The following is a 23,601-nucleotide window of genomic DNA, read 5'->3' as shown; positions in this document are numbered from 1 at the left end:
AAAGTTAAAGGTATGTACTAGACACCTCTTACTTACTTCCCCTTAGTTATTTACTATAGGTCTCTAGCAAGCAGAATTATAAACATAAAGTATACTCAAGATTGAACAGACTTCTTTCTTCCATGGCTGAGACTCCTACAGGTCTAAGGTATCAGTCTTACACAGAACTATGGTTGGAAGTGTAGAAGATGGTGCTTTGTTGAATATGTCCCTTTCGGCTTCTTTTCTTGTCTATTATCTATTAATTTATCAATACGTCAGAAAAAGCTTTTATTTTTCAGCTTGAGTAACCTCTTCAGGAAGCAAGTTCTACCTGGTACACCAACTATTATTTTTACATATTCTAGGTTTATTATCTTCAACCTGTAAAGGGTGTTACCTATGTTTAATATTAGTTTTACTCATGCTATCTATACCCTTCCTCATTTCATAAGATCAAAATTCTATCAAAACAGGCACCATGCCAGAACTATCTGCCTGCCCTCCTATAAGCGTAGTAGCAGAAAGCTTCTAAAAGAAATAGATACTGAGAGTAAGGACTAGTTTTGACTACTCTCAAATTTCAAGTGGAGACTACCTCAGTTGAAATTCTGTTCAATAGTATTTTAGAACTGGGAGAAGATATATCTGTGTATTCTCTAACATAATTATTAGCATAGAAGCTAAATAATAGATTGCTCATTTTGGGAGGCCTGGTTGCAAGAAACTGAGTATTAGGTAAGAAGAAAATTTCTTTAGCCATTCCTACCCTCAAAGGCATGCAAAGAGGGAGGAAAAAAATTGGAAAACGAAATACGGCATAGCTGGCTGAGACAAAGTCATGTATTGAGAGGGCTAGGCTACATTAGGTGATAAACTAGGGATTGCTAGAATTAGACAAATGGACATATAATTCGGGGGTGGGCCAGTTAATTGGAAGCTATTCCTATTGTGAGCAATAGTGAAGTATAAAGGTATATTGGAATGATACACGCATCTCATACTACCAGATAATGACCAAATAACTGCCACAAACCAAATGAACTTGATAATTATCTTTGCTTAACATTTTCTAAACCTAGAACAAAACTTTCTAATGGACTGCAAATTCCTTGAGAGTAGACCCATTTATGCTTCATCTTTTTAACTCTAAATCATTCGGCATAGTAGTGGCTTGTACATATTATGCACCTAATAAATGTTTTGAATAAATGAATCCAGTTTGTATTCAGAGGAATGGTAATTCATTAAATTCATGTAGACTATTCTTCATTCTCTTTTTTCCTTCCTCCATCCCTAATCTATACATTTCTTCCTAAAACTAAACTAGAATTAAGAATAAATACAGAGGATGTAGTATGTTTGTATGAGCTACATCAATAGGTTCAGGTATTAGTTATACTTTTGGAATTCAAATGATTTGGGACAAAGAAACATTAAAAGATTCTCAAAAAAAAAAAACTCCAAAGTCATTTTAGGATAATTCATTATTAAACCTAGCAAGCTAATAATTAAACAAATAGAAATGGAAATGTATACGTCTCAAAAATTACTTGACCACTAAACCAATAAAAACATGAACTTGACTGTAAGGAAAGTATAGTAATTAACAGGATCAAGTATAAGAACGTCTAAAGTACTGAAAACGTCTCCTAATGACCTAGCAAATTATGATAAGAGATAATATTTACTATCAAATCACTTCTCCTTACTCTCACTACTTTCCCAGGTGAATAATGACCCTCTGTTTTCCTTTAATATAAAGAACATGGATAACAAGCTAACACTGATTAGAACATATATCAATAACTTACTATGAAGCACCAAGAGTGCTTATAGTTGCAAGTGAAGGAAAAAAAAACCAAAACTAGTTAGTTCTAGTATAAATTGTTTACCATGAGGGGTAGGAAATTGGGTGACCCCTCTAAAGCAACTGCATAGTAATAGGTTTGAACTCAGTCATTACATTTCCAGAAAATGGCTCTGACAAATTAGAGTTTCATGGGAGTATACAAGTGGTTCTGCAGCTCTAAAATCTTTGAGTACCTGAAAGCTTGAGTCCTCGTTCCCCTACTTGAGTGTCATATCCATGTGGCATTCGAAGAATTGCATCATGGAGTCCAGCTAATTTTGCCACTGTGTATACTTCTTCAGGTGAAGCACTGATGTTCCCATATAAGAGGTTGTAGTAAATGGTATTATGGAAGAGGACAGCATCCTGGAGCAGGTTTATACAGACATACATATGCACGTTCATTATTAAAAAATTTAAACAATACAGGCGTAAAATCCTCCTTTATCATCCCTCTTAACCCTGCAATCCCATTTCCCTTCCCATGGGTAACAAACTATATTTGTTGTGTATTATTCTAAACTTTTTTCTATGCATTTATGTGCCTAAAGATACATATTTTTTCAACACAAGCGAGGCCAATTGCTTTTTTCATTTAACATATCTTGGAGATTGTCCATGTCAGTAACAGACACCTACATCTCATTCTTTTTAACAGTTCTTTATTCCATATTACGAATCTATTATAATTTATTTATCCATTCCCCTACTGATAGACATTTATGTGATTTCTTATTTTTTGCTATTGCGTCAATACTGCAATAAAGTATCAATGTATGTATGACATTGTGTACCCATGTGAGTATTCTGTAAGGTGGATTCCTAGATGTAGGCTTATGGGTTAAGAGGTAAGCATACAAGAAAGAAAGAAAGAAAAAAGGGTAATCATACACTTTATCTTTGACAGTGCTGCCAAAGTGTTTTCCAAAAAATGCTCTACCGGCAGCATACCCTCCAGCCAATACTGTATGAGGGTGCCAGTTCACCATATCGTCAGCAATTCTAGAAATTAATAACTGAGTTTTTGCTACTTTTAGGGGTGAAAAGTGCTTTTGTTTAAATTAGCATTTCCCTAGTTACTAATAAGGCTGAACATATTTTGAAGAAGCTTTTATATTTAACTTAAAAGACAGAAAACAAATAATTTATGCATTTTTTTTAGTAAGTTGACTGCAAAGCATTCATTAGGTACTTCAACCTATTCTGACATGACACACTAAAGCTCATTTATTTAAAATGATCGTCCATCTCCTACTCTTCTATCAATCTCTAAAAGGTTGGAAGTCTATAGTTAGTAAGGTGAAACAGAATGATTCCATTAGTTCACATTAACTAGGATACCCAACTAATTAAGATCTTCAACTTCATAATGAGCTCCAGAATTTCAGATATTATTTTTTAAATAATTTTTATTGAGCTTTAAGTGAACGTTTACAAATCAAGTCAGTTAGAATTTCAGATATTATTTTAAGTAATGTTTTAATCATTTATACATCTACTATTAATATAAAAAATTTATTGTATTGACATGGTACTTAAATTCAATGACATCAAAGTTCTATAAATAGGAAACACTTAAATACTTTATATTCAGAAAAAACAAATGCTAACTGGAAAATTTGAAAATATAAAAAATACAGTAAAATAAAAATTAATTAAATAACCCATAATCCCAACTCCCTGCAATAACTACTATTTGAATTTGGTTACATTTTCTCCTGTCTTTTTTCGCTACTTACATATTTCCATTTAATAAGATTGACATATTATATTTTGTTTGGTATCCTTTCTTTCAGCAAACTTTATATATGAGTATTTTTACATGACAATATTCTGTAATAATTTGACATTTAAAAATGGCGGTATGACACCTGATCCTATGATGATAATTTAACCATCTACTTATTGCTGGGTATTTAGACTGTTTCCAACTTATTATTAATACTATAGTGAATGTAATGTAATATAATGCTAAAAAGAATATCTTTGCATATAAAGATTTGTTCACATTTTTTTTTTACTATTTACTGCCTTACTAAGATTTCCTAGAGGCAAAAGTATTGGAGTAAAGGGTGTGAATATTTTTCAGGCTTCTGATATATACTGCTAACAATATATATCAGACTGAGCAAAACAGACTATTTTACATGTCTGTCAGTGGGTACGCATCTGTCAGTCTATAGTACCGTAGTGGCTTGCGTGTAGCTGTGATGCTGGAAGCTATGCCATTGGTATTTCAAATACACCACCAGGGCCACCCATGGCAGACAGGTTTCAGCATAGCTTCCAGGTTAAGATAGACTAGGAAAAAGGACTTGGTGGTCTACTTCTGAAAAAAAAACTGGCCAGTGAAAATCTTATGAATAGCAGCCAAACATTGTCCAATAGTGCCAGAAGATGAGTCCCTCATGTTGGAAGGTACTAGGGAAGAGCTGTCTCCTCAAAGTAGAGTCGATCTTAATGACATGGATGGAGTCAAGCTTTTGGGATCTTCATTTGCTGATGTGGCATGACTCAAAATGAGGAGAAACAGCTGCAAACATCCATTAACAATTGGAACATGGAATGCTCGAAGTATGAATTTAGGAAAATTGGACATCATTGAAACTGAAATGGAATGAATAAAGATCAATATCGTAGGCATTAGTGAACTGAAATGGACTGGAATTGGCCATTCTGAATCAGACAATCATATAGACTACTACACCAGGAATGATAAATTGAAGAGGAATGTTGTTGCATTCATCATCAAATTTGGAGGAAGACTTATTAACGACCTCTGATATGCAGATACACAACCTTGTTTGCTGAAAGTGAAGAGGACTTGACACACTGATGAAGATCAGACTAAAGCCTTCAGTATGGTTTACAGCTCAGCATAAAGAAAACAAAAGTCCTCACAACTGAACCAATAAGCAACATCATGATAAACAGAGAAAAGAATGAAGTTGTCAAGGATTTCATTCTACTTAGGTCCACAATCATTGCCCAGGAAAGCATCAGTCAAAAAATCAAACAACATATTGCATTGGGCAACTCTGCTGCAAAAGACCTCTTTTAAAGGGTTGAAAAACAAAGACGCCACTTTGAAGACTAAGGTGCGCCTGACCCAAGCCATGGTATTTTCAATCGCCTCATATGTATGTGAAAGCTGGCCAATGAATGAGAAAGACCAAAGAAGAAAATTGATGCCTCTGAATTATAGTATCGGCAAAAAATATAGAATATACCATGGATTGCCAGAAGAACAGACAAGTTTGTCTTGGAAGAAGTACAGCCCGAGTGCTCCTTGGAAGCAAGAATGGTGAGACTTTGTCTCACGTACTTTGGACATGTTATCAGGAGGGACCAGTTCCTGGAGAAGGACATCATGCTTGGTAAGGTAGAAGGTCAGGGAAAAAGAGGAAGACACTGAACAAAGTGGATTGACACAGTGACTTCCACAAGGGGCTCAAACATAACAATGATTATGAGGATGGTGCAGGACTGGGCAGTGTTTCGTTCTGTTGTTCGTGGGGTTTCTATGAGTTGGAATCGACTCCACGGCACCTAACAACAGCAATTTTACACAGCATTGCTCAAACTAGATATTATAAATTTCAAAATCCTTGCTAACATCATAGGTGAAAACGGTATCCCCTTTTTGATTTGATTTATATAGCTCAGACCTCCAATCTCCAGTAAAGATGAGCAACTTTTCATTTCTTTATTCACCACGTATATTATTCCTTTGTGAACAAAATGTTTTATTTTATTTTTCAAAAAGATGAGAGAAATTCTTAAATAGCCCTAGAGAATGGCAGGAATCTAGTGACATGGATGAAGACATTGAGCCCCTAAGTAGTTACAGCCTAGAATCCAGTTCACTTGACAAATAATTTAGTGTTTCTCACCATATAGTCTGTGAACCATCTATATCAGCATCATCTAAGAGTGATATTAAAAATCTGGATTTCTAGGTAAAGACACCACAAAAAAAGACAATTACAGACCTATATCCCTTATGAACTTAGATGCAAAAATCCTCAACAAAATTCTAGCCAATAGAATTCAACAACATATCAAAAAAATAATTCACTATGATCAAGTGGGATTCATACCAGGTATGCAGGGATGGTTCAATGTTAGGAAAACAATTAAGGTAATCCATTATATAAATAAAACAAAAGACAAGAACCACATGATCTTATCAATTCATACAGAAAAGGCATTTGGCAAAGTCCAACACCCATTCATGATAAAAACTCTCAGCAAAATAGGAATAGAAGGAAAATACCTCAACATAATAAAGGACATTTATACAAACCCAACGGCCAAAATCATCGTAAATGGACAGAGTCTGAAAGCATCCCCCTTGAGACTGGGAACCAGACAAGTATGCCCTTTATCATCACTTTTATTCAACACTGTGCTGGAGGTCCTAGTGAGAGAAATTAGACAAAATAATAAAAAAAAATACAGGGCATCCAGATTGGTAAGGAAGAAGTAGAAGTATCTGTATTTGCAGATGGCATGATGTTATACACAGAAAACCCTCAAGAATCCTCAAGAAAACTACTGAAACTAATAGAAGAGTTCAGCAGAGTATCAGGATACGAGACAAACATACAAAAATCAGTTGGACTCCTCTACCCCAACAAAAAGAACATCGAACACGAGATCACCAAATCAGTACAATTTACGGTAGCCCTCAAGAAGATAAAATACTTAGGAATAAATCTTACCAGAGATGTAAAAGACTTATACAAAGAAAACTACAAGACACTACTGCGAGAAACCAAAAGAGCACTATCTCAGTGCTGTCGAGTCGATTCCGAAAAGTAGAAAAACATACCTTGCTCATGGATAGGAAGACTTCATGTTGTAAAAATGTCTATTCTACCAAAATGCAATTTTCATCCAAATTCCAACAACATTTTTTAATGAGATGGAGAAACAAATCACCAACTTCACAGGGAAGGGAAAGAGGCCCCGGATAGGTAAAGCAATACTGAAAAAGAAGAGTTAAGTGGAAGGCCTCACTCTATCTGATTTTAGAACCTATTATACCTCCACAGTAGTTAAAACAGTCTGGTACTGCTACAACAACCGATACATAGCCCATCCACATATGAGAAGCTGATATTTGACAAAGGCCCAAAGTCAGTTAAATGGGGAAAAGACAGTCTCTTTAACAAATGGTGCTGGCATAACTGGATATCCACCTGCAAAAAAAATGAAACAAGACCCATACCTCACACCATGTAGAAAACTAACTCAAAATGGATCAAAGACCTAAATATAAAATCCAAAATGATAAAGTTCATGGAAGAAAAAATAGGAACAACACTAGGAGCCCTAATACATGGCATAAACAGTATACAAAACATTACTAGAACCGCACAAACAGCAAAAGAGAAATTAGATAACTGGGAGCTCCTAAAAGACAAATACCTATGCCCATCCAAAGACTTCACCAAAAGAGTAAAAAGATTACCTACAGATTGGGAAAAAGTTTTTAGCTGTGACATTTCCGATCAGTGTCTGATCTCTATTAATCTATGTGATACCACAAAAACTCAACTACAAAAAGACAACCCAATTAAAAAATGTGCAAAGGATATGAACAGGAACGTCACTAAAGAAGACATTCAGGCAGCTAAGAGATACATGAGGAAATGCTCACAATCATTAGCCATTAGAGAAATGCAAATCAAAACTACAATGAGATTCCATCTCACTTCAACAAGGCTGGCATTAATCCAAAAAACACAAAATAATAAATGTCGGAGAAGTTGTAGAGAGACTGGAACACTTATATACTGCTGGTGGGAATGTAAAATGGTACAACCACACTGGAAATCAATTTGGCACTTCCTTAAAAAGCTAGAAATAGAACTACCATAAAATCCAGCAATCCCACTCTTTGAAATATATCCTAGAGAAATAAGAACCTTTATATGAACAGGTATATGAACACCCAGTTCACTGCAGCACTGTTTATGATAGCAAAAATGTGGAAGCAACCAAGGTGCCCATCAACAGATGAATGGATAAATTATGGTATATTCACACAATGGAATACTACGCCTCGATAAAGAACAATGATGAACCCGTGAAACATTTCATAACGTGGAAGAATTTGGGAGACATTATGCTGAGTGAAATTAGTCAGTTGCAAAAGGACAAATATTGTATGAGACCACTATTATAAGAACTCGAAAAATAATTTAAACAGAGAAGAAAATATTCTTTGATGGTTATAAGAGCAGGGAGGGAGGGAGGGAGAGGGGTGTTCACTAATTAGATAGTAGACAAGAACTATTTTAGGTGAAGGGAAAGACAACACACAATATAGGAGAGGTCTGCATGACTGGACTAAATCAAAAGCAAAGAAGTTTCCTGAATAAACTGAATGCTTTGAAGGCCAGCGTATCAGGGGCAGGGGTTTCGGGACCATGGTTTCCGGGACATCTAGGTCAACTGGCATAATAAAATTTATCAAGAAAACGTTCTGCATCTGACTTTGGAGAGTGGCGTCTGGGGTCTTAAACATTAGCAATCTAAGATGCATCAATTGGTCTCAACCCCCCTAGAGCAAAGGAGAATCAAAAACACCAAGGATACAATGTAATTATGGGCCCAAGAGACAGAAAGGGCCACGTAAACCAGAGACTACATCAGCCTGAGACCAGAAGAACTAGGTGGTGCCCAGCTACAACCAATAACTGCCCTGACTGGGAACACAACAGAGAACCCCTGAGGGAGCAGGAGAACAGTGAGTGGGATGCAGACCTCAAATTCTCGTAAAAAGACCAGACTTAATGGTCTGACTGAGGCTAGAAGGACCCTGGAGGTCATGGTCCCCAGACCTTCTGTTAGCCTGAGACAGGAACCATTCCCAAAGCCAACTCTTCAGACAGGGATTGGACTGTCAAATGGGATAGAAAATGATACTGGTAAGGAGTGAACTTCTCGGATCAAGTAGACACATGAGACTATGTGGGCGGCTCCTGTCTGGATGGGAGATGAGAGGGCAGAGGGGTCAGAAGCTGGCGGAATGGACACGAAAATAGAGACTGGAAAGAAGGAGTGTGCTGTCTCATTAGGGGAAGAGCAACTAAGAGTATGTAGCAAGGTGTATATAAACTTTTGTATGAGACACTGACTTGATTTGTAAACTTTCACTTAAAGCACAATAAATTTTTTTTTTAAATCTGGGTTTCTGGGTACCACCTGATCTTTTAAATCAGAATTAGGGTGTGTGAAAGAACATGCGAATTTAAAACTCCTAAGGTGACCTCTGGTAAGGTGACTCATGTACACCAACATTTGGGATTTTCAGCAAAAGAGGACATGGCAGAATGGCATGTGTCAGATCACTTGGTGGTATTTTATAAGGTACATATCCTTGTCTGATCCCATTTTTATAGCTCTTCTCCTCCTATCTCCTGTATTTTGATCTATTCTCCCAGGGATTAGATTCTGATTCTAAGAATCAGCTTTATAATAACTATTAGCTGCTCCTGTTCCCAGGTCTTTCTATTTAAGAAAAACTCACATCCTATATATATCTTCTTCTTGTCTTCTTAGATCTCCCTTTGAATTTATTCCCCCCACCCCGCCAAGTCACTTAGCAAATACTTACTAAGTGCATACTATGGGTCAGGCACTGCCCTTGGTATTCAGGGTATAGTAGTGAAACAGGCATAAAAACCTGAGGTTGGCAGCCAAGGTGCTTTGTAATTATTACAATTTCACTATGTCAAAAATTGTTCAAAACACACACTTCACTAAAGAAGATATTCAGGTAGCTAACAGATACATGAGAAAATGCTCTCGATCATTAGCCATTAGAGAAATGCAGATTAAAACTACGATGAGATTCCATTTCACTCCAACAAGGCTGGCATTAATCCAAAAAACACAAAATAATAAATGTTGGAGAGGCTGCGGAGAGATTGGAACTCTTAAACACTGCTGGTGGGAATGTAAAATGGTACAACCACTTTGGAAATCTATCTGGCGTTATCTTAAACAGTTAGAAATAGAACTAACATACAACCCAGAAATCCCACTCCTCGGAATATACCCTAGAGAAACAAGAGCCTTCACACAAACAGATATATGCACACCCATGTTTATTGCAGCTCTGTTTACAATAGCAAAAAGCTGGAAGCAACCAAGGTGTCCATCAACAGATGAATGGGTAAATAAATTGTGGTATATTCACACAATGGAATACTACGCATCGAGAAAGAACAGTGATGAATCTGTGAAACATTTCATAACATGGAGGAACCTGGAAGGCATTATGCTGAGCGAAATCAGTCAGAGGCAAGAGGACAAATATTGTATAAGACCACTATTATAAGATCTTGAGAAATAGTGTAAACTGAGAAGAACACATACTTTTGTGGTTACGAGGGGGGGAGGGAGGGAGGGAGGGAGAGGGTTTTTTACTGATTAATTAGCAGATAAGAACTGCTTTAGGTGAAGAGAAGGACAACACTCAATACATGGAAGGTCAGCTCAACTGGACTGGACTGGACCAAAAGCAAAGAAGTTTCCGGGATAAACTGAATACTTCAAAGGTCAGTGGAGCAAGGGCGGGGGTTTGGGAACCATGGTTTAAGGGGACTTCAAAGTCAATTGGCAAAATAATTCTATTATGAAAACATTCTGCATCCCACTTTGAAATGTGGCGTCTGGGGTCTTAAATGCTAACAAGCGGCCATCTAAGATGGATCAATTGGTCTCAACCCACCTGGAGCAAAGGAGAATGAAGAACACCAAGGTCACACGACAACTAAGAGCCCAAGAGACAGAAAGGGCCACATGAACCAGAGACCTACATTATCCTGAGACCAGAAGAACTAGTTGGTGCCCGGCCACAACTGATGACTGCCCTCACAGGGAGCACAATAGAGAACCCCTGAGGGAGCAGGAGATCAGTGGGATGCAGACCCCAAATTCTCATAAAAAGACCATACTTAATGGTCTGGCTGTGACTAGAGGAATCCCGGCGGTCATGGTCCCCAAACCTTCTGTTGGCACAGGACGGGAACCATCCCCGAAGACAATTCATCAGACATGAAAGGGACTGGACAGTGGGTGGGAGAGAGATGCTGATGAAGAGTGAGCTAATTATATCAGGTGGACACTTGAGACTGTGTTGGCATCTCCTGTCTGGAGGGGGGATGGGAGGATAGAGAGAGTTGGAGGCTGGCAAAGTTTTCACGAAAGGAGAGACTGGAAGGGCTGATTCATTAGGGGGAGAGCAAGTGGGAGTAAGGAGTAAGATGTATATTAACTTATATGTGACAGACTGACTTGATTTGTAAACGTTCACTTGAAGCGCAATAACAGTTAATAATAAAGAAAAAAATTGTTCAAAATTGCAATAATAGTTTTCACTTACTGAATCGTGTGTGCTGGACACTGTGCTTGGTGCTTTACATATATTATCTCTAATCCATAATTATAATCCTAACCTATAAGATAAATGGTATCCTTTTTTTTGTTTTTTAACAGGTGGGGAAAGTGAGAACCAAGACCACAGAATTAATAAGGGTTAGAGCTGGGGTTAGAACCCAGATCTGTTTGACTCCACAGACTGTGCTCTTTCTACTATAGTATCCTACCATTTAGGGTTTAGAAATTTTTGCATCATGTAAATTTTCCCTTAAGTTTTTTTTTTTTTGATAACAGAATTTGATTTGGAGGCCAAACACTACCCAGCTCATTAGCATTTGCTGACTTCTTGACATCAAATTATTCTAGTTACAGATCCACCAATCCAATAAATATTTCAAAAAATAGGTTTTTAAAAAAATACCTGAGGTACCACTCCTACTGCCCTCCGAAGGCTTTCCAGGCTCACATCTTGTATATTTTGACCAGCAAGGTAAATGCTACCCTTTTGAGGTTCATAGAAGCGAAATAGCAGTCTCACTATTGTGCTCTTCCTGAAATTAGAGATGAGAAAAGGTTACTTCTATTAGCGCTAGGGGATCCCTGTTTTAAACAACAGTAATCATTTTATTATGATAAAGAAAAAATATTATACTTGGAAGCATCAGTCAATGATGTAGAATTTTATAAATAACTAAATTACCCACCCTGACCCACTACCTCCTACAATGGCCACTTTCTTTCCTGCAGGGACTTCAAAAGATATTCCACTGAGGACTTTCTGTCCCTCAATGTATTCAAAATGCACATTATCAAAGGCCACCATAGCTGTCTGTGGTGTGATCTGAAGGGCAGGTGCCAGTACTTTGTCCTAGCAGGGAAGAGAAAAAACAAACCATATTATATATCATCTAGAGTGTAAGTCTATACAGACAATTTTCTAATTTACAGAGACAAAAAAGGAAAATAATGAGGAAGGAGGAGATTTATAAGCAGAAGTAGACCACTTCCAAGCATGTTTTCTAAGATTTCTTTTTTCACTCCTCATGCTTAGGTGAACAATTCTGAAAGCTTTTGTTTTTTAGTACTTTTGATTGGGGGTGGGGGAAGGAGGAGGAATGGTGATTAGGGAAGTAAGGGGGTGGAGGATGTAAGGAGAGGCAACTGCAAGTTCTGCATCATTAATTATTAGCAAAAGTAAATCAAGAGCAAGTACAAAAATTCACGTTAACAAAATTTAGTTTCTGGGTATAATATTCTTTGCTAACATTGTAAAGTTTCTAAACATTGAAGCAAAAGCTGTAACAACCTCTTAATACACATGATAAACCCAATTTCTGTAAGAAAGAAATTAGTTTACAAACATGGTGATGTAAGAACACTTCCTTAGAATAATCTTATTGATAGGATGATGCCCACATACTTTTGAAGAGGTGCTATACAGATTACTTACTTTAATTCGGGTGTCTACCTTGAGTAGAGTAAATAAGGTGTTCATATCGATGAGTGCTTGTCTAGTCTCTCTATATACAGTTCCCAGAAAGTTAAGGGGTAGTGAAAGCTGAAAAAGCAGCCCATTCACCATTACTAGATCTCCAACGGTAAGGGTACCTTAAAAAAAAAAAAAAACAGTTGGCAGAAGAAAAAAAGAGGATATTTTAGATGAACATTACAGATGTTTCCGTTTTAAGATAGAGAAGTTTGATATGTATTACTCTGGAATACAGTTCAAAATATACATAACCAGCAATTTCTAAAAAAAAAAAAATCCAAACCCTTTGCCATCAAGTCAATTCTGACTCATAGCGACCTTATACGACAGTGTAGAACTCCCCCCACAGGGTTTCCAAGGAGTGCCTGGTGGATTCGAACTGCTGGCCTCTTGGTTAGCAGCTGAACTCTTAACCACTACACCACCAGGGTTTTCCAGCAACTCTTAGGCCTACTCAAATTTCAGAGCATTTTAATCCCTGATTTAGGTAATATAAGAAACTTGGTATATGCTAAATGGAATGGAAAAAGCCCACCCATGCACCATATTTAATAAATAAAAAAAGAATAGTTTAAGTGGGGGTAGAAACAGAAAGCTAAAAACCGCTATTCCTAAGACACAACCAAGTTACTGTGTAGTATGTAAAATAGAAATTTAAAAAGAATATATTAAAAAAAGAAACCCTGGTGGTGTTCTAGTTAAGTGCTACAGCTGCTAACCAGAAGGTCGGCAGTTCAAATCCACCAGGTCCTCCTTGGAAACTCTATAGGGCAGTTCTACTCTGTCCTATAGAGTCGCTATGAGTCAGAACTGACTCGATGGCAATGGGTTTTTGGTTTATATACTGAAAAATTGGAGGAAATGGGTATCATGACTAATTAAACTAAGTATTAAGGTTATAATGAATAAATAAATCCTAATTGAGTGGGGGGTTACAGAAAAAAGACAGACATTATTTATTTTTGAAATGCTTTGTACATGAGGAACTAATAGATGAAAAGATTACTGGTAATACTAAAAAGATTGTTTGCATTTTAGTCCTTTAAACAAAACATTAAATTAATTACATTGTTTTACAGGTCTACAAGAGAAATTAGAAATATTAGATGCTAAAAAGAGTTTCTCATGAAAGAATCAAGGTGTAGACCCACAAAATGTATAAAGAGATAAAGAGTAATCCCAATCAGTGAGAGCACCAACACTAAACTGGCAGTATTAAACAAAAGTTAAAAAAAAAAAATCAAACAATCAAGAAAACACATTCTAATACAAAAAAGTACTCCAAGAATGTTAAAGTTCTCTATTGAACATGCTTTATACTTAAGACTAATAAACACATTCTTCTCATTAATCTTGGTTTATAAAGGTTAAGTAGAACAGTCTAAAAATGTGATAATCACAGATCCATTACCTGCCACAATTCCCTGACTGGCGAGCACCATTATAGCCGTTAAACCAATACTGAAAATAGCACTTTGACCAAAGTTCAGCATAGCCAGAGTAGAGGTACTTTTCAATGAAGCAGTCTCGTATGTCTTCAAAAATCCATCATACCTCTGTGCTTCATATTTTTCATTATTAAAATACTAGAGAATACACAAAATTAGTAACTTATATACAAATATAATTAAAATTTATCCTCTTAATTGATTAGTATACTTTTCATATGGCTTCATGTATGGATATAATAATTTTGTACTGCATAATACATTTTAAAAAGCTGACTTTCAATATATTGGACTACGACACTCCTGCATTTTTACATCATGGGCTGCATTTGAAAAGTCTGTAAAATTCATCCAATAAACTTTTACTGAATGCCTACTTTAAACCCATATCTAAAAAAAGCCTTCAATAACACTTCCTTCACAAAGACTTTCCCTGAGCCCCTGAAACTCTGAACTGGTATTTCTCATTCCCCCCACTTTAACTCTCCAGTAGATAATAAAGTCTGGGAGAGCAGGGATTATATATTAATCTTTTTTTTTTTTTTTACCACCACATCCCTGCCATCACAGCACCTAGCATAGTGCTTTGTACACAAGAGGCATTCAGTAACTAGTTCTTGAACAGAAAAATGAACAAATAAATGAAATAATGAGAGCTAGAAGGAGACCCGACAACCTATATGCCAGTTTGATTAGCTTAGTATCCATTCTGAACCAAGATGCTAACCACACTCCTATCACAAATTAATTCAAAAGGTAAAATTTGATGATCTCCAAAAAAAAAAAACCAAGGAAAAAGAACTGTAATATCTAAACAAAAGAAAAGCAATAAAGTACTATTATTTCATCACAGCTAGAGCCTATCCTAAAATTACTTGAGAATCTGAAGTTCTAGCTTATAAAAAAAATTACTTGAGAATCTGAAGTTCTAGCTTATAACCGTAGCTTATAAAAACAGCTAGAGCCTATCCTAAAATTACTTGAGAATCTGAAGTTCTAGCTTATAAAAAAAATTACTTGAGAATCTGAAGTTCTAGCTTATAACCGTAGCTTATAAAAAAAAAATAAATTAAATGGCAGAACAAATCTTAGTGCAGTGTGAAAGGCATAGGAAAATATAATTAAACATATTACCTTCACAGTTTCATAATTCAGCAGTGAGTCTATGGCAGCATTACCTGCATCATTATCCGCTTTGTTCATTTCTATTCTAAATCTAGTTCTGCAAGACAAAGATTTGCATAGCCATGACATGTTTATTAGAAAAGCATAACTAATTTCTGAACCTTGACTAGCCTCTGGGCAATACCTCACCTCCACCGTGTGATTGCAACTGTGAATGCTGTGTATGCACCAAGTGTTCCAAGGGTTACCAATGCAAACTGGGCACCACACTTATAATACTGGAAAAAGCAAAAGAAGAAATGAAAAACAGTCATTGTTCTTGCCAAATAGTTTATAATATACAACAGCAATTTTTAATCAAAATATTTAAATAAATGCTAGATTGTGTAACCAAATAAACTGGTGAGACGTCAAAGTAAAATCTAGAAAATCTACTCTAAGTAACAAGGGAAGAAAGTCAATCTTCATTTGCCACATTGATTAAAAAAAAAAAAAACATTTGGCATTAAGTTGACTCTGACTCATGACAAGTCCATGTGTGTCAGAGTAGAACTGTGCTCCATAGTTTTCAATGGCCGAATTTTCAGAAGTAGATCGCCAAGCCATTCTTCTGAGGTGACTTTGGGTTGACTTGAATCTCCAGTATTTTAGTTAGCAGCTGAGCACATTAACTATCTGCACCACCCATGGACTCCCGCCACATTGATATTACCCTTATATGTTGACAGTAAAATAGTACAATAACCCTAAAGAGGAAAAAAAAAAGAGCCCTGGTGGTACAGTCGTTAAGAACCTGGCTGCCAACCTGAAAGCAAGCAGTTTGAATCCACCAGCTGCTCCTTGGAAACTCTATGGGGCAGCTCTACTCTGTGCTATAGAGTCACTATGAGCTAGAATCGACTCGACAACAGGTTTGGTTGTTTTTACATACTTTTAGCTATAAAATACGAAGTTCCTTAAAATGTTATAAATGGTGAACAGAAACCTAGATATTTTCAACATACCAGACTAACGCCATACACAAAAATCTCTAATAAAAAACTGAAAGCACTACTTAATGACTGATCTATGTGTAGAACTGAAGAGTTTTTATAATTACAACACAATAAAAAATTTGGACAGTCCCTTGAAGCTTGTGGCAAGATAATTTAAGAACTGCATCATCCTTCTGGCATCATGAAATTTTGCTTTCAAATCCATAAGCATGCAACAGCACAACAGCTTAAGTACTAAATAGCTACTAATAAGAATGTAAACATAAAAGCTTGTTATGAAAAATGTTTACTTACCAAAACACCACAGACAAGAGTCACCTCAAACATGATAGGAAGAAGATTAAATACTAAAGCACTCAGGACAAAACTGATACCCCTTGTTCCTCTGTCAATAGCCTTAGATAAAGCTCCTGTTTGTCTGCTCAGGTGGAAACCCAGATCCAGGTTGTGAAGATGGAGGAAGACATTTTTGGCTATTCTTCGAATTGAATTTTGGGCTACCTTGCCAAATACTGCATTTCGAACTTCATTAAAAAAGGCAGCTCCAGCTCTTGATACACCATCTAACAATACATTAAACAAAATAAGAGTGTAAAAACATTAGAATCACAGGAGTGTAAAAATCGCAAGTGTTCAGAAAATGTTTGCATAGTGAATAATTCAATCAATGACTATATCACAGGTACTTACATTAAAAAAAAACCTAGAAATCATTCAGCCTAGTAAATACCAACCTTTTCACCATCATAGATCCCTTTCAGTGTTATTTTCCCTCAGAGATTCAGAATGTTGAAAGATTTTTTCCAATTAAAATGTTTTTAATAAATAATAGCTCATGCAGCCCTATTGTGGATAATTGTATAGTACCTTTTAAGGCTTTTGGTCTAACTCCCCAAATAACAAAAAATAATAAAGTGGAGATTCTGAACACTCAAGTGCCTTCACGAAAGCATGACCCACTCACGTCCCGAGTCTCATAAAGCATCACTTCTAATGCATTTGTATTCTGTTCTTTAGAAACTGTGGATTTGTGTCATTGCTATTGAACATATTTTAATAAAGCACTAAGCACTAACGAGTGTGCGTGTATAAATTATTTAGCTATTTCTTATTTAACAGCCAACAACAGCAACAAAATAACTAAGCTTACTGGAAAAGTATTTTAGAAGGCGCCTAACTATAAGAGGTGGTTGTTATGAATTTAATGTCTTATTTTATACCAGTTTTCTAGAACATGAAAAATACAACTGGTATCAGGGAATTTTAAAAAGTATATCATACAAAGAATTAAAAAGCCTCACACAAAATAATAAGTATCCAAAATTCTAAGCTGTGTTATGGTGAAAAGGTCATCTGCCCAAATATGATGAAAGCCTCTTGAAGAAAGTCAACACCTGTAGACAGATTAAAGAATCACACATACAGCCAATCAGAACTGCTGTTGCCATGGTTGCAACTGTATTTGGAGCATCACTCAGGTTCAGCATATTTCCCGACATCTGGTTGAGGCTGTCTACGGCATATTTAAACATGAAGGGAACCACAATATTCATGGCCTAAAAACATAAAAATAGCAATTACCCATCACATGCAAAATATTTATTTATAAAAGTATAAATATTTAAATTAGTATTTGTAGTAATGTTTAGATATCAATAACCATTTACTGATAATATGAAATGGTTCTCCTAATTTAAAGACAGAATCTTTGGCAATGGTAGAGATGTCATTGCAGGATTCTTACATCACACTGACTGCCATTTAAATACTCACAAGCTACAGGGATTAGTCAAATGCTCCTACTTTCATGAAATCTTCCCTGATCATCCACTCAAAAATGCTCTCTCTGCTACCTGAAATTCTAAAGAACCTATGGCACATACTGCCTTATATTGTATTTATACATATGTTTTCCTTTCCTAGTAGATCATTTGAAGGTCTGTATCATATTACTCTTTTTGCCCCACCCATGCTGAGTAAAATACTTTGTATATATTAGGTATTCAATAAATACTTGTTAAATGATTTGGCAAAGCAACTGTAAAACTGATACTATACAGCAACAGGGATCTCAAAAGAAGTGGACTTCTAGTTAGTTTCCAGTCTGATATGTCAAAAGTTTGGAAGTTATTACTCCCTCCTCACAACAAGAAAAAAGCTGAACAAACTGAAAATCAACAACTCTTCTTAGATCCATCAGAGAACTGAGGTTACAGGGCACACTCCTACCTCAAACATTGGCAAGACAGACAGGCAGATACAGAGAATCACAGTTTACTGGGAGCCTTCTGCCCAGGAACAAAAACTTGCAGCTGGAGTCAATGCCAGTAGAAATACTTTAGACTTAATTTGCAAATTGCTAATTGCTCAATGTGGACTAGTTTCAGAGTTAAAAATTCTGGAGGGGCACAGTCTTAGGAGAGCCCCATATTCTCCTGAGTTTTACCTCTAGGAGCCCAAAGAGTTCTCACTGTGAAGATCAAAGAAATATCCCCTCAAGGTTCTGGGAGGGGGAAAGGAAAATCAACTACTTTGGAATATGTCCACAGCTCTCTGTTCTCCTAACAAGGCGTGCCCTCAAGGGAAACTATTTACCAAGACCTAATGGAAACCCCGTGTGGCGGTGGCGTAGTAGTTAAGTGCCACAGCTGCTAACCAAAGGGCTGGCAGTTCAAATCCGCCAGGCACTCCTTGGAAACTGTATGGGGCAGTTCTACTCTGGCCTATAGGGTCAGTATGAGTTGGAATCGACTCGATGGCACTGGGTTTGGTTTGGTTTTTTGGTAAGTGTCCTGAGGAAACCCTGGTGGCGTAGTGGTTAAGTGCTACGGCTGCTAACCAAGAAGTCAGCAGTTCGAATCCGCCAGGTGCTCCTTAGAAACTCTATTGGGCAGTTCTACTCTGTCCTATAGGGTTGCTATGAGTTGGAATCAACTCGATGGCAGTGGTTTTTTTTTGGTTTTAACTGTCCTGAGTCCCTGAGTGGTGCAAATGGTTAACGTGTTGGCTGCTAACTGAAAGGCTGGAGGTTCAACCTCGGAAGAAAGGCTGATGATCTACTTCTGAAAAATCAGCATTGAAACCTTATGGAGCACAGTTCTACTCGGACACACATGTTGGAATCAACTTGAAGAACACTCCCCCTCCTCGAAAATCTTTCCACCACAGCAATAACAAGAGATATTATTGTTAAAAAAAAACAAGAGATTACAGCTACAAGAACTGCAAGCATCAGACCCTATTTAAGAAGGAGACTCTAGGGAAACCCAAAGACAATAGGGGAAACAAAAACAAAGACACTAGAGGACATTTAACCTCTGACATACACAGCTACAGCAAACAGTAAACACAGCCTAACTCCTAGCTGGATAAACTTAAGAACACATGCTAAAGGTTTAATTTCCTCATTACTTTTACCTGATACATCATGACCAGCTTTCAAAAGAAAAAATTATATGGCATGCTAAAAGGCAAAGAATACAGTCTGAGGAGACAAAGCAAACATCAGAACCAGATTCAGAAACAGCAGAGATTTTGGAATTATCAGACCAGGAACTGTAAAATTAAAATAATGATGATTAATATGCTCTAATGGAAAAAGTAGACAACATGCAAGAGCAGATGGGTAACATAAGCAGAGACAGAAACTCTAAGGAAGAATCAAATGAAAATTCTAGATATCAAAACACACAGTAAAAGAAATGAAGACCGCCTCTGATGGGGTCAACAGTAGAATGTACACAGCCGAGGAAAGAATCAGTGACATTGAAGACATGTCAATAGAAATTTCCAAAACTGAAAAGCAAAAACAAAAAAGAATGAAAAAAGGGAACAGAATAAGAGGGACAACTATAAAAGGTGTAACATACATGTAATGGGAATACCAGAAGTAGAAGAGAGAAAGGAATAGAAGAAATATTTGAATAAGGCTGAGAATTTTTCAAAATTAATGACAGATACCAGATCATAGATCCAATAAACTCACAAAACACCAAAAAGGATAAATAGCAAAAAATCTACTCCTAGGCATATCATATCCAAACTGCAGAAAATCAAAGGTGAAGGGAAAATCTTAAAAGAAGTCAGGAGGAACAAGGATAAGAATTATATTGGATTTCTCTTTAGAAACCATACAAACAAGAAAGAGTGAAGTGAAATACTTAAAATGTTGAAAGAATAAAACCACCAACCTAGTACAAACCTGTGAAAACTGGAGCCTGTGTAAGGTGAAAGCCTGTCAGAGATGGAAAACTCAAATATTTTCCACTAAGTAGAGAGTGATAGAAAAAGTGGTGACTGTACCTTGTCAAAGGTGGAAAAGTTGAGAAACCCAAAAAAACAAGGCAGTCTCTTCAAGCTCTGGCTCTCACAGGTTTCACTATACTCTGTATTCAGTGATATTATCCTTTGAAAGTATAAGGAGAAATAAAGACATTCTCAGACAAACAAAAATTGAGAGAATTCGTTGCCACTAGACCTGCCTTCCAACAAATGTTAAAAGAAGTTCTTCAGAGAGGAGAAAAGTTATATAGGTCAGAAGAAAGGAAATAATAAAGATTAGAGCAGAAATTAATGAAATAGAAAACAGAAAAACAATAGAAAGAATCAACAACACTAGAAGTTGGTTCTTTGAAAGAATAAAATCAACAAACCACTGGCCAAATTGACAAAGGAAAAGGAAAGGATGCAAATAACACAAATAAGAAACGAGATGGGTGTGGTTACAACAGAACCACCTGGCGGAAAAAGGATCATAACAGAACTCTATGAAGAACTATATGCTAACAAATTTGAAAATCTAGAAGAAATGGGTAAATTTCTAGAAACAGAATACCTACCTAAACTAACACAAACTGAGGTAGAAAATCCGAACAGGCTCAAAACAAAAGAAGAAATTGAAGAAGTCATAAAAAAAACTAACAACAACAACAAAAAAGCCCTAGCCCAGACAGCTTCACTGGAGAATTCTACCAAACATTCAGAGAAGATCTGACACCAAGTCTACCCAAACTATTCCAGGATACAGAAAAAGATGGAATACTCTCAAATTAATTCTATGAAGCAAGTATAACCCTGATACCAAAGGCAGGCAAAGACATAAGTAAAAAGGAAAATTATAACCCAGCATCTCTCATGAATATAGACACAAAAATTCTCAACAAAATCCTAGCCAGTAGAATCCAACAACATATCAAAAAAATAATACATCATTACCAACTAGGATTCATACCAGGTATACAAGGGTGATTTAACATTAGAAAATCAACCAACATAATCCACCACATAAATAAAACAACAGAAAAGAATCACATGATCATATCAGTCAATGCAGAAAAGGCATTTGATAAAATCCAACACCCATTCCTGATAAAAATTCTCAGCACATTCCTCAACATAATAAAGGTCATAGATACAAAACCAACAGCCAACAGCTATTCTCAGTGGAGAGATGCTGAAAGCATTACCCTTGAAAATGGGAACCAGATTAGGATGTCCTTTATCACCACTCTTATTCAACATTGTTCTGGAAGTCCTAGCCAGGGCAATAAGGCAATAAAGGAAAATAAAAGGTATCCAAATTGATAAAGAAGTAAAACTATTCCTATTTGCAGATGATATGATCTTATACATAGAAAATCCCAGAGATTCCAGAAGTAAGCCACTGGCACTAATAGAAGGATGCAGCAAACTGACTGTTGGTGTAAGATCAACATACAAAAATCAGTCAGGTTCCTCTACACTTACAGAGAGAACTCTGAAAAGCAAATCAGGAAAATACCCCAAAAGATAAAATACATAGGAATAAACCTAACCAGGGATATAAAAGACTTTTACAAAGAAAACTACAAAACGTGTAGCAAGAAACCAAAAGCAACTTACATAAGTGGAAAAACACACCAAGCTCAAGGGTAGGAATACTTAACATTGTGAAAATGTCAATACTACCCAAAGTGATCTACCAAACCAAAAACCAAACCCAGTGCTGTCGTGTCGATTCCGACTCACAGCGACCCTATATGACAGAGTAGAACTGCCCCATAGAGTTTCCAAGGAGCGCCTGGCGGATTTGAACTGCTGACCCTTTGGTGAGCAGCCATAGCACTTAACCACTACACCACAAGGGTTTCCAAAGTGATCTACAGATATAATGTAATTCTGATACAGATTCTATCAACATTCTTTGACAAGATAAAAACACTAATCACCAACTCTATATGGAAAGGGAAGAGGCCTCAGAAAAGCAAAGCACTACTGAAGAAGAATGTAGAAGGCCTCACACTTATCGATCTCAGAGCCTTCTATACAGACAATAGTCACAGTAGTAAAAACCCTGGTACTGGCACAACGACAGACATTTAGACCAATGCAACAAAACTCAGAACACACAAGTTAATCATCCACCTATTGATAGTTGATGTTCAACAAAGGGCCGAAATAAATTAAATGTGGAAGAGATAGACTAACAAATGGTGCTGGCAAAACTTGATATCAACTTGCAGAAAAATGAAACAGGATCCATACCTTACACCATATACAAAAACTAATTCAAGAAGACTCAAAGACCTAAATATAAAGCATGAAACTATAAAGATCATGGAAGAAAAAACAGGGGCAAACCTATGGGCCCTCATTTACGACATAAATAGACTACCAAACATATCTAAAAATATACAAACAGCAGACGACAAACTAGACGATTGGGACCTCCTAAAAATTAAACACCTATCAAGCCTTTTCCAAAAGAAGATAAAGAGAACCTACAGACCAGGAAAAAAAAATGGCAATGACATATCTGACAAGGGACTAATCTCTAAAATTTTGAGAAAATTTCAACACCTCAACGACAAAAAGACAATCTACTTAAAAAATGGGCATGAACAGATACTTCACCAAAGAAGACATTCAGGCAGCCAACAAATACATGAAGAGATGTTCACAATCATTAGCCATTGTTGTTGTCGTTAGGTGCCACTGAATCAATTCCAACTCATAGCGACCCTAAGAACAGAGTAGAACTGCCCCACAGGGTTTCCAAGGAACAGCTGGTAGATTTGAACTGCCAACCTTTTGGTTAGCAGCCGAGATCTTAAACACTGCACCACCTGGGCTCCCCATTAGCCATTATAAAAAATTAAAAAAAGCCATTATAGAGAGATGCAAATCAAAACGAGATATCAACTCACCCTGGCAATAATGGCAATGATAAAAAAAAAATAAAACAAAAAACAACAAATGCTGATAAGGGTGTGGGAAGATTGGAACTTTCATACACTGCTGGTGGGAATATAAAACGGTACAACCACTGTGGAAACGGTA

The 23,601-nt window shown here is 36.6% G+C and overlaps 1 protein-coding gene across 1 annotated transcript in view; it reads right to left on the bottom strand.

Annotated features, from left to right (window-relative positions):
• The window catches only part of ABCB7 (ATP binding cassette subfamily B member 7), a 149,277-nt gene that overhangs the window by 8,047 nt on the left and 117,629 nt on the right, over positions 1–23,601 (bottom strand). The window contains exons 5-13 of the mRNA XM_049873299.1: positions 17,708–17,840; positions 16,579–16,847; positions 15,479–15,567; positions 15,299–15,386; positions 14,128–14,302; positions 12,678–12,835; positions 11,932–12,095; positions 11,649–11,778; positions 2,026–2,197 (exon numbers count right to left, since the gene is read on the bottom strand). Of these exons, the coding sequence (XP_049729256.1) occupies positions 2,026–2,197; positions 11,649–11,778; positions 11,932–12,095; positions 12,678–12,835; positions 14,128–14,302; positions 15,299–15,386; positions 15,479–15,567; positions 16,579–16,847; positions 17,708–17,840 (1,378 nt within the window). The remainder of the gene's footprint in view (positions 1–2,025; positions 2,198–11,648; positions 11,779–11,931; positions 12,096–12,677; positions 12,836–14,127; positions 14,303–15,298; positions 15,387–15,478; positions 15,568–16,578; positions 16,848–17,707; positions 17,841–23,601) is intronic.

This window comes from Elephas maximus, chromosome X (genome assembly GCF_024166365.1).
Source record: "Elephas maximus indicus isolate mEleMax1 chromosome X, mEleMax1 primary haplotype, whole genome shotgun sequence".
NCBI classification, from domain to species: domain Eukaryota; kingdom Metazoa; phylum Chordata; class Mammalia; order Proboscidea; family Elephantidae; genus Elephas; species Elephas maximus.
This window is presented reverse-complemented; position numbering and strand designations above follow the sequence as displayed.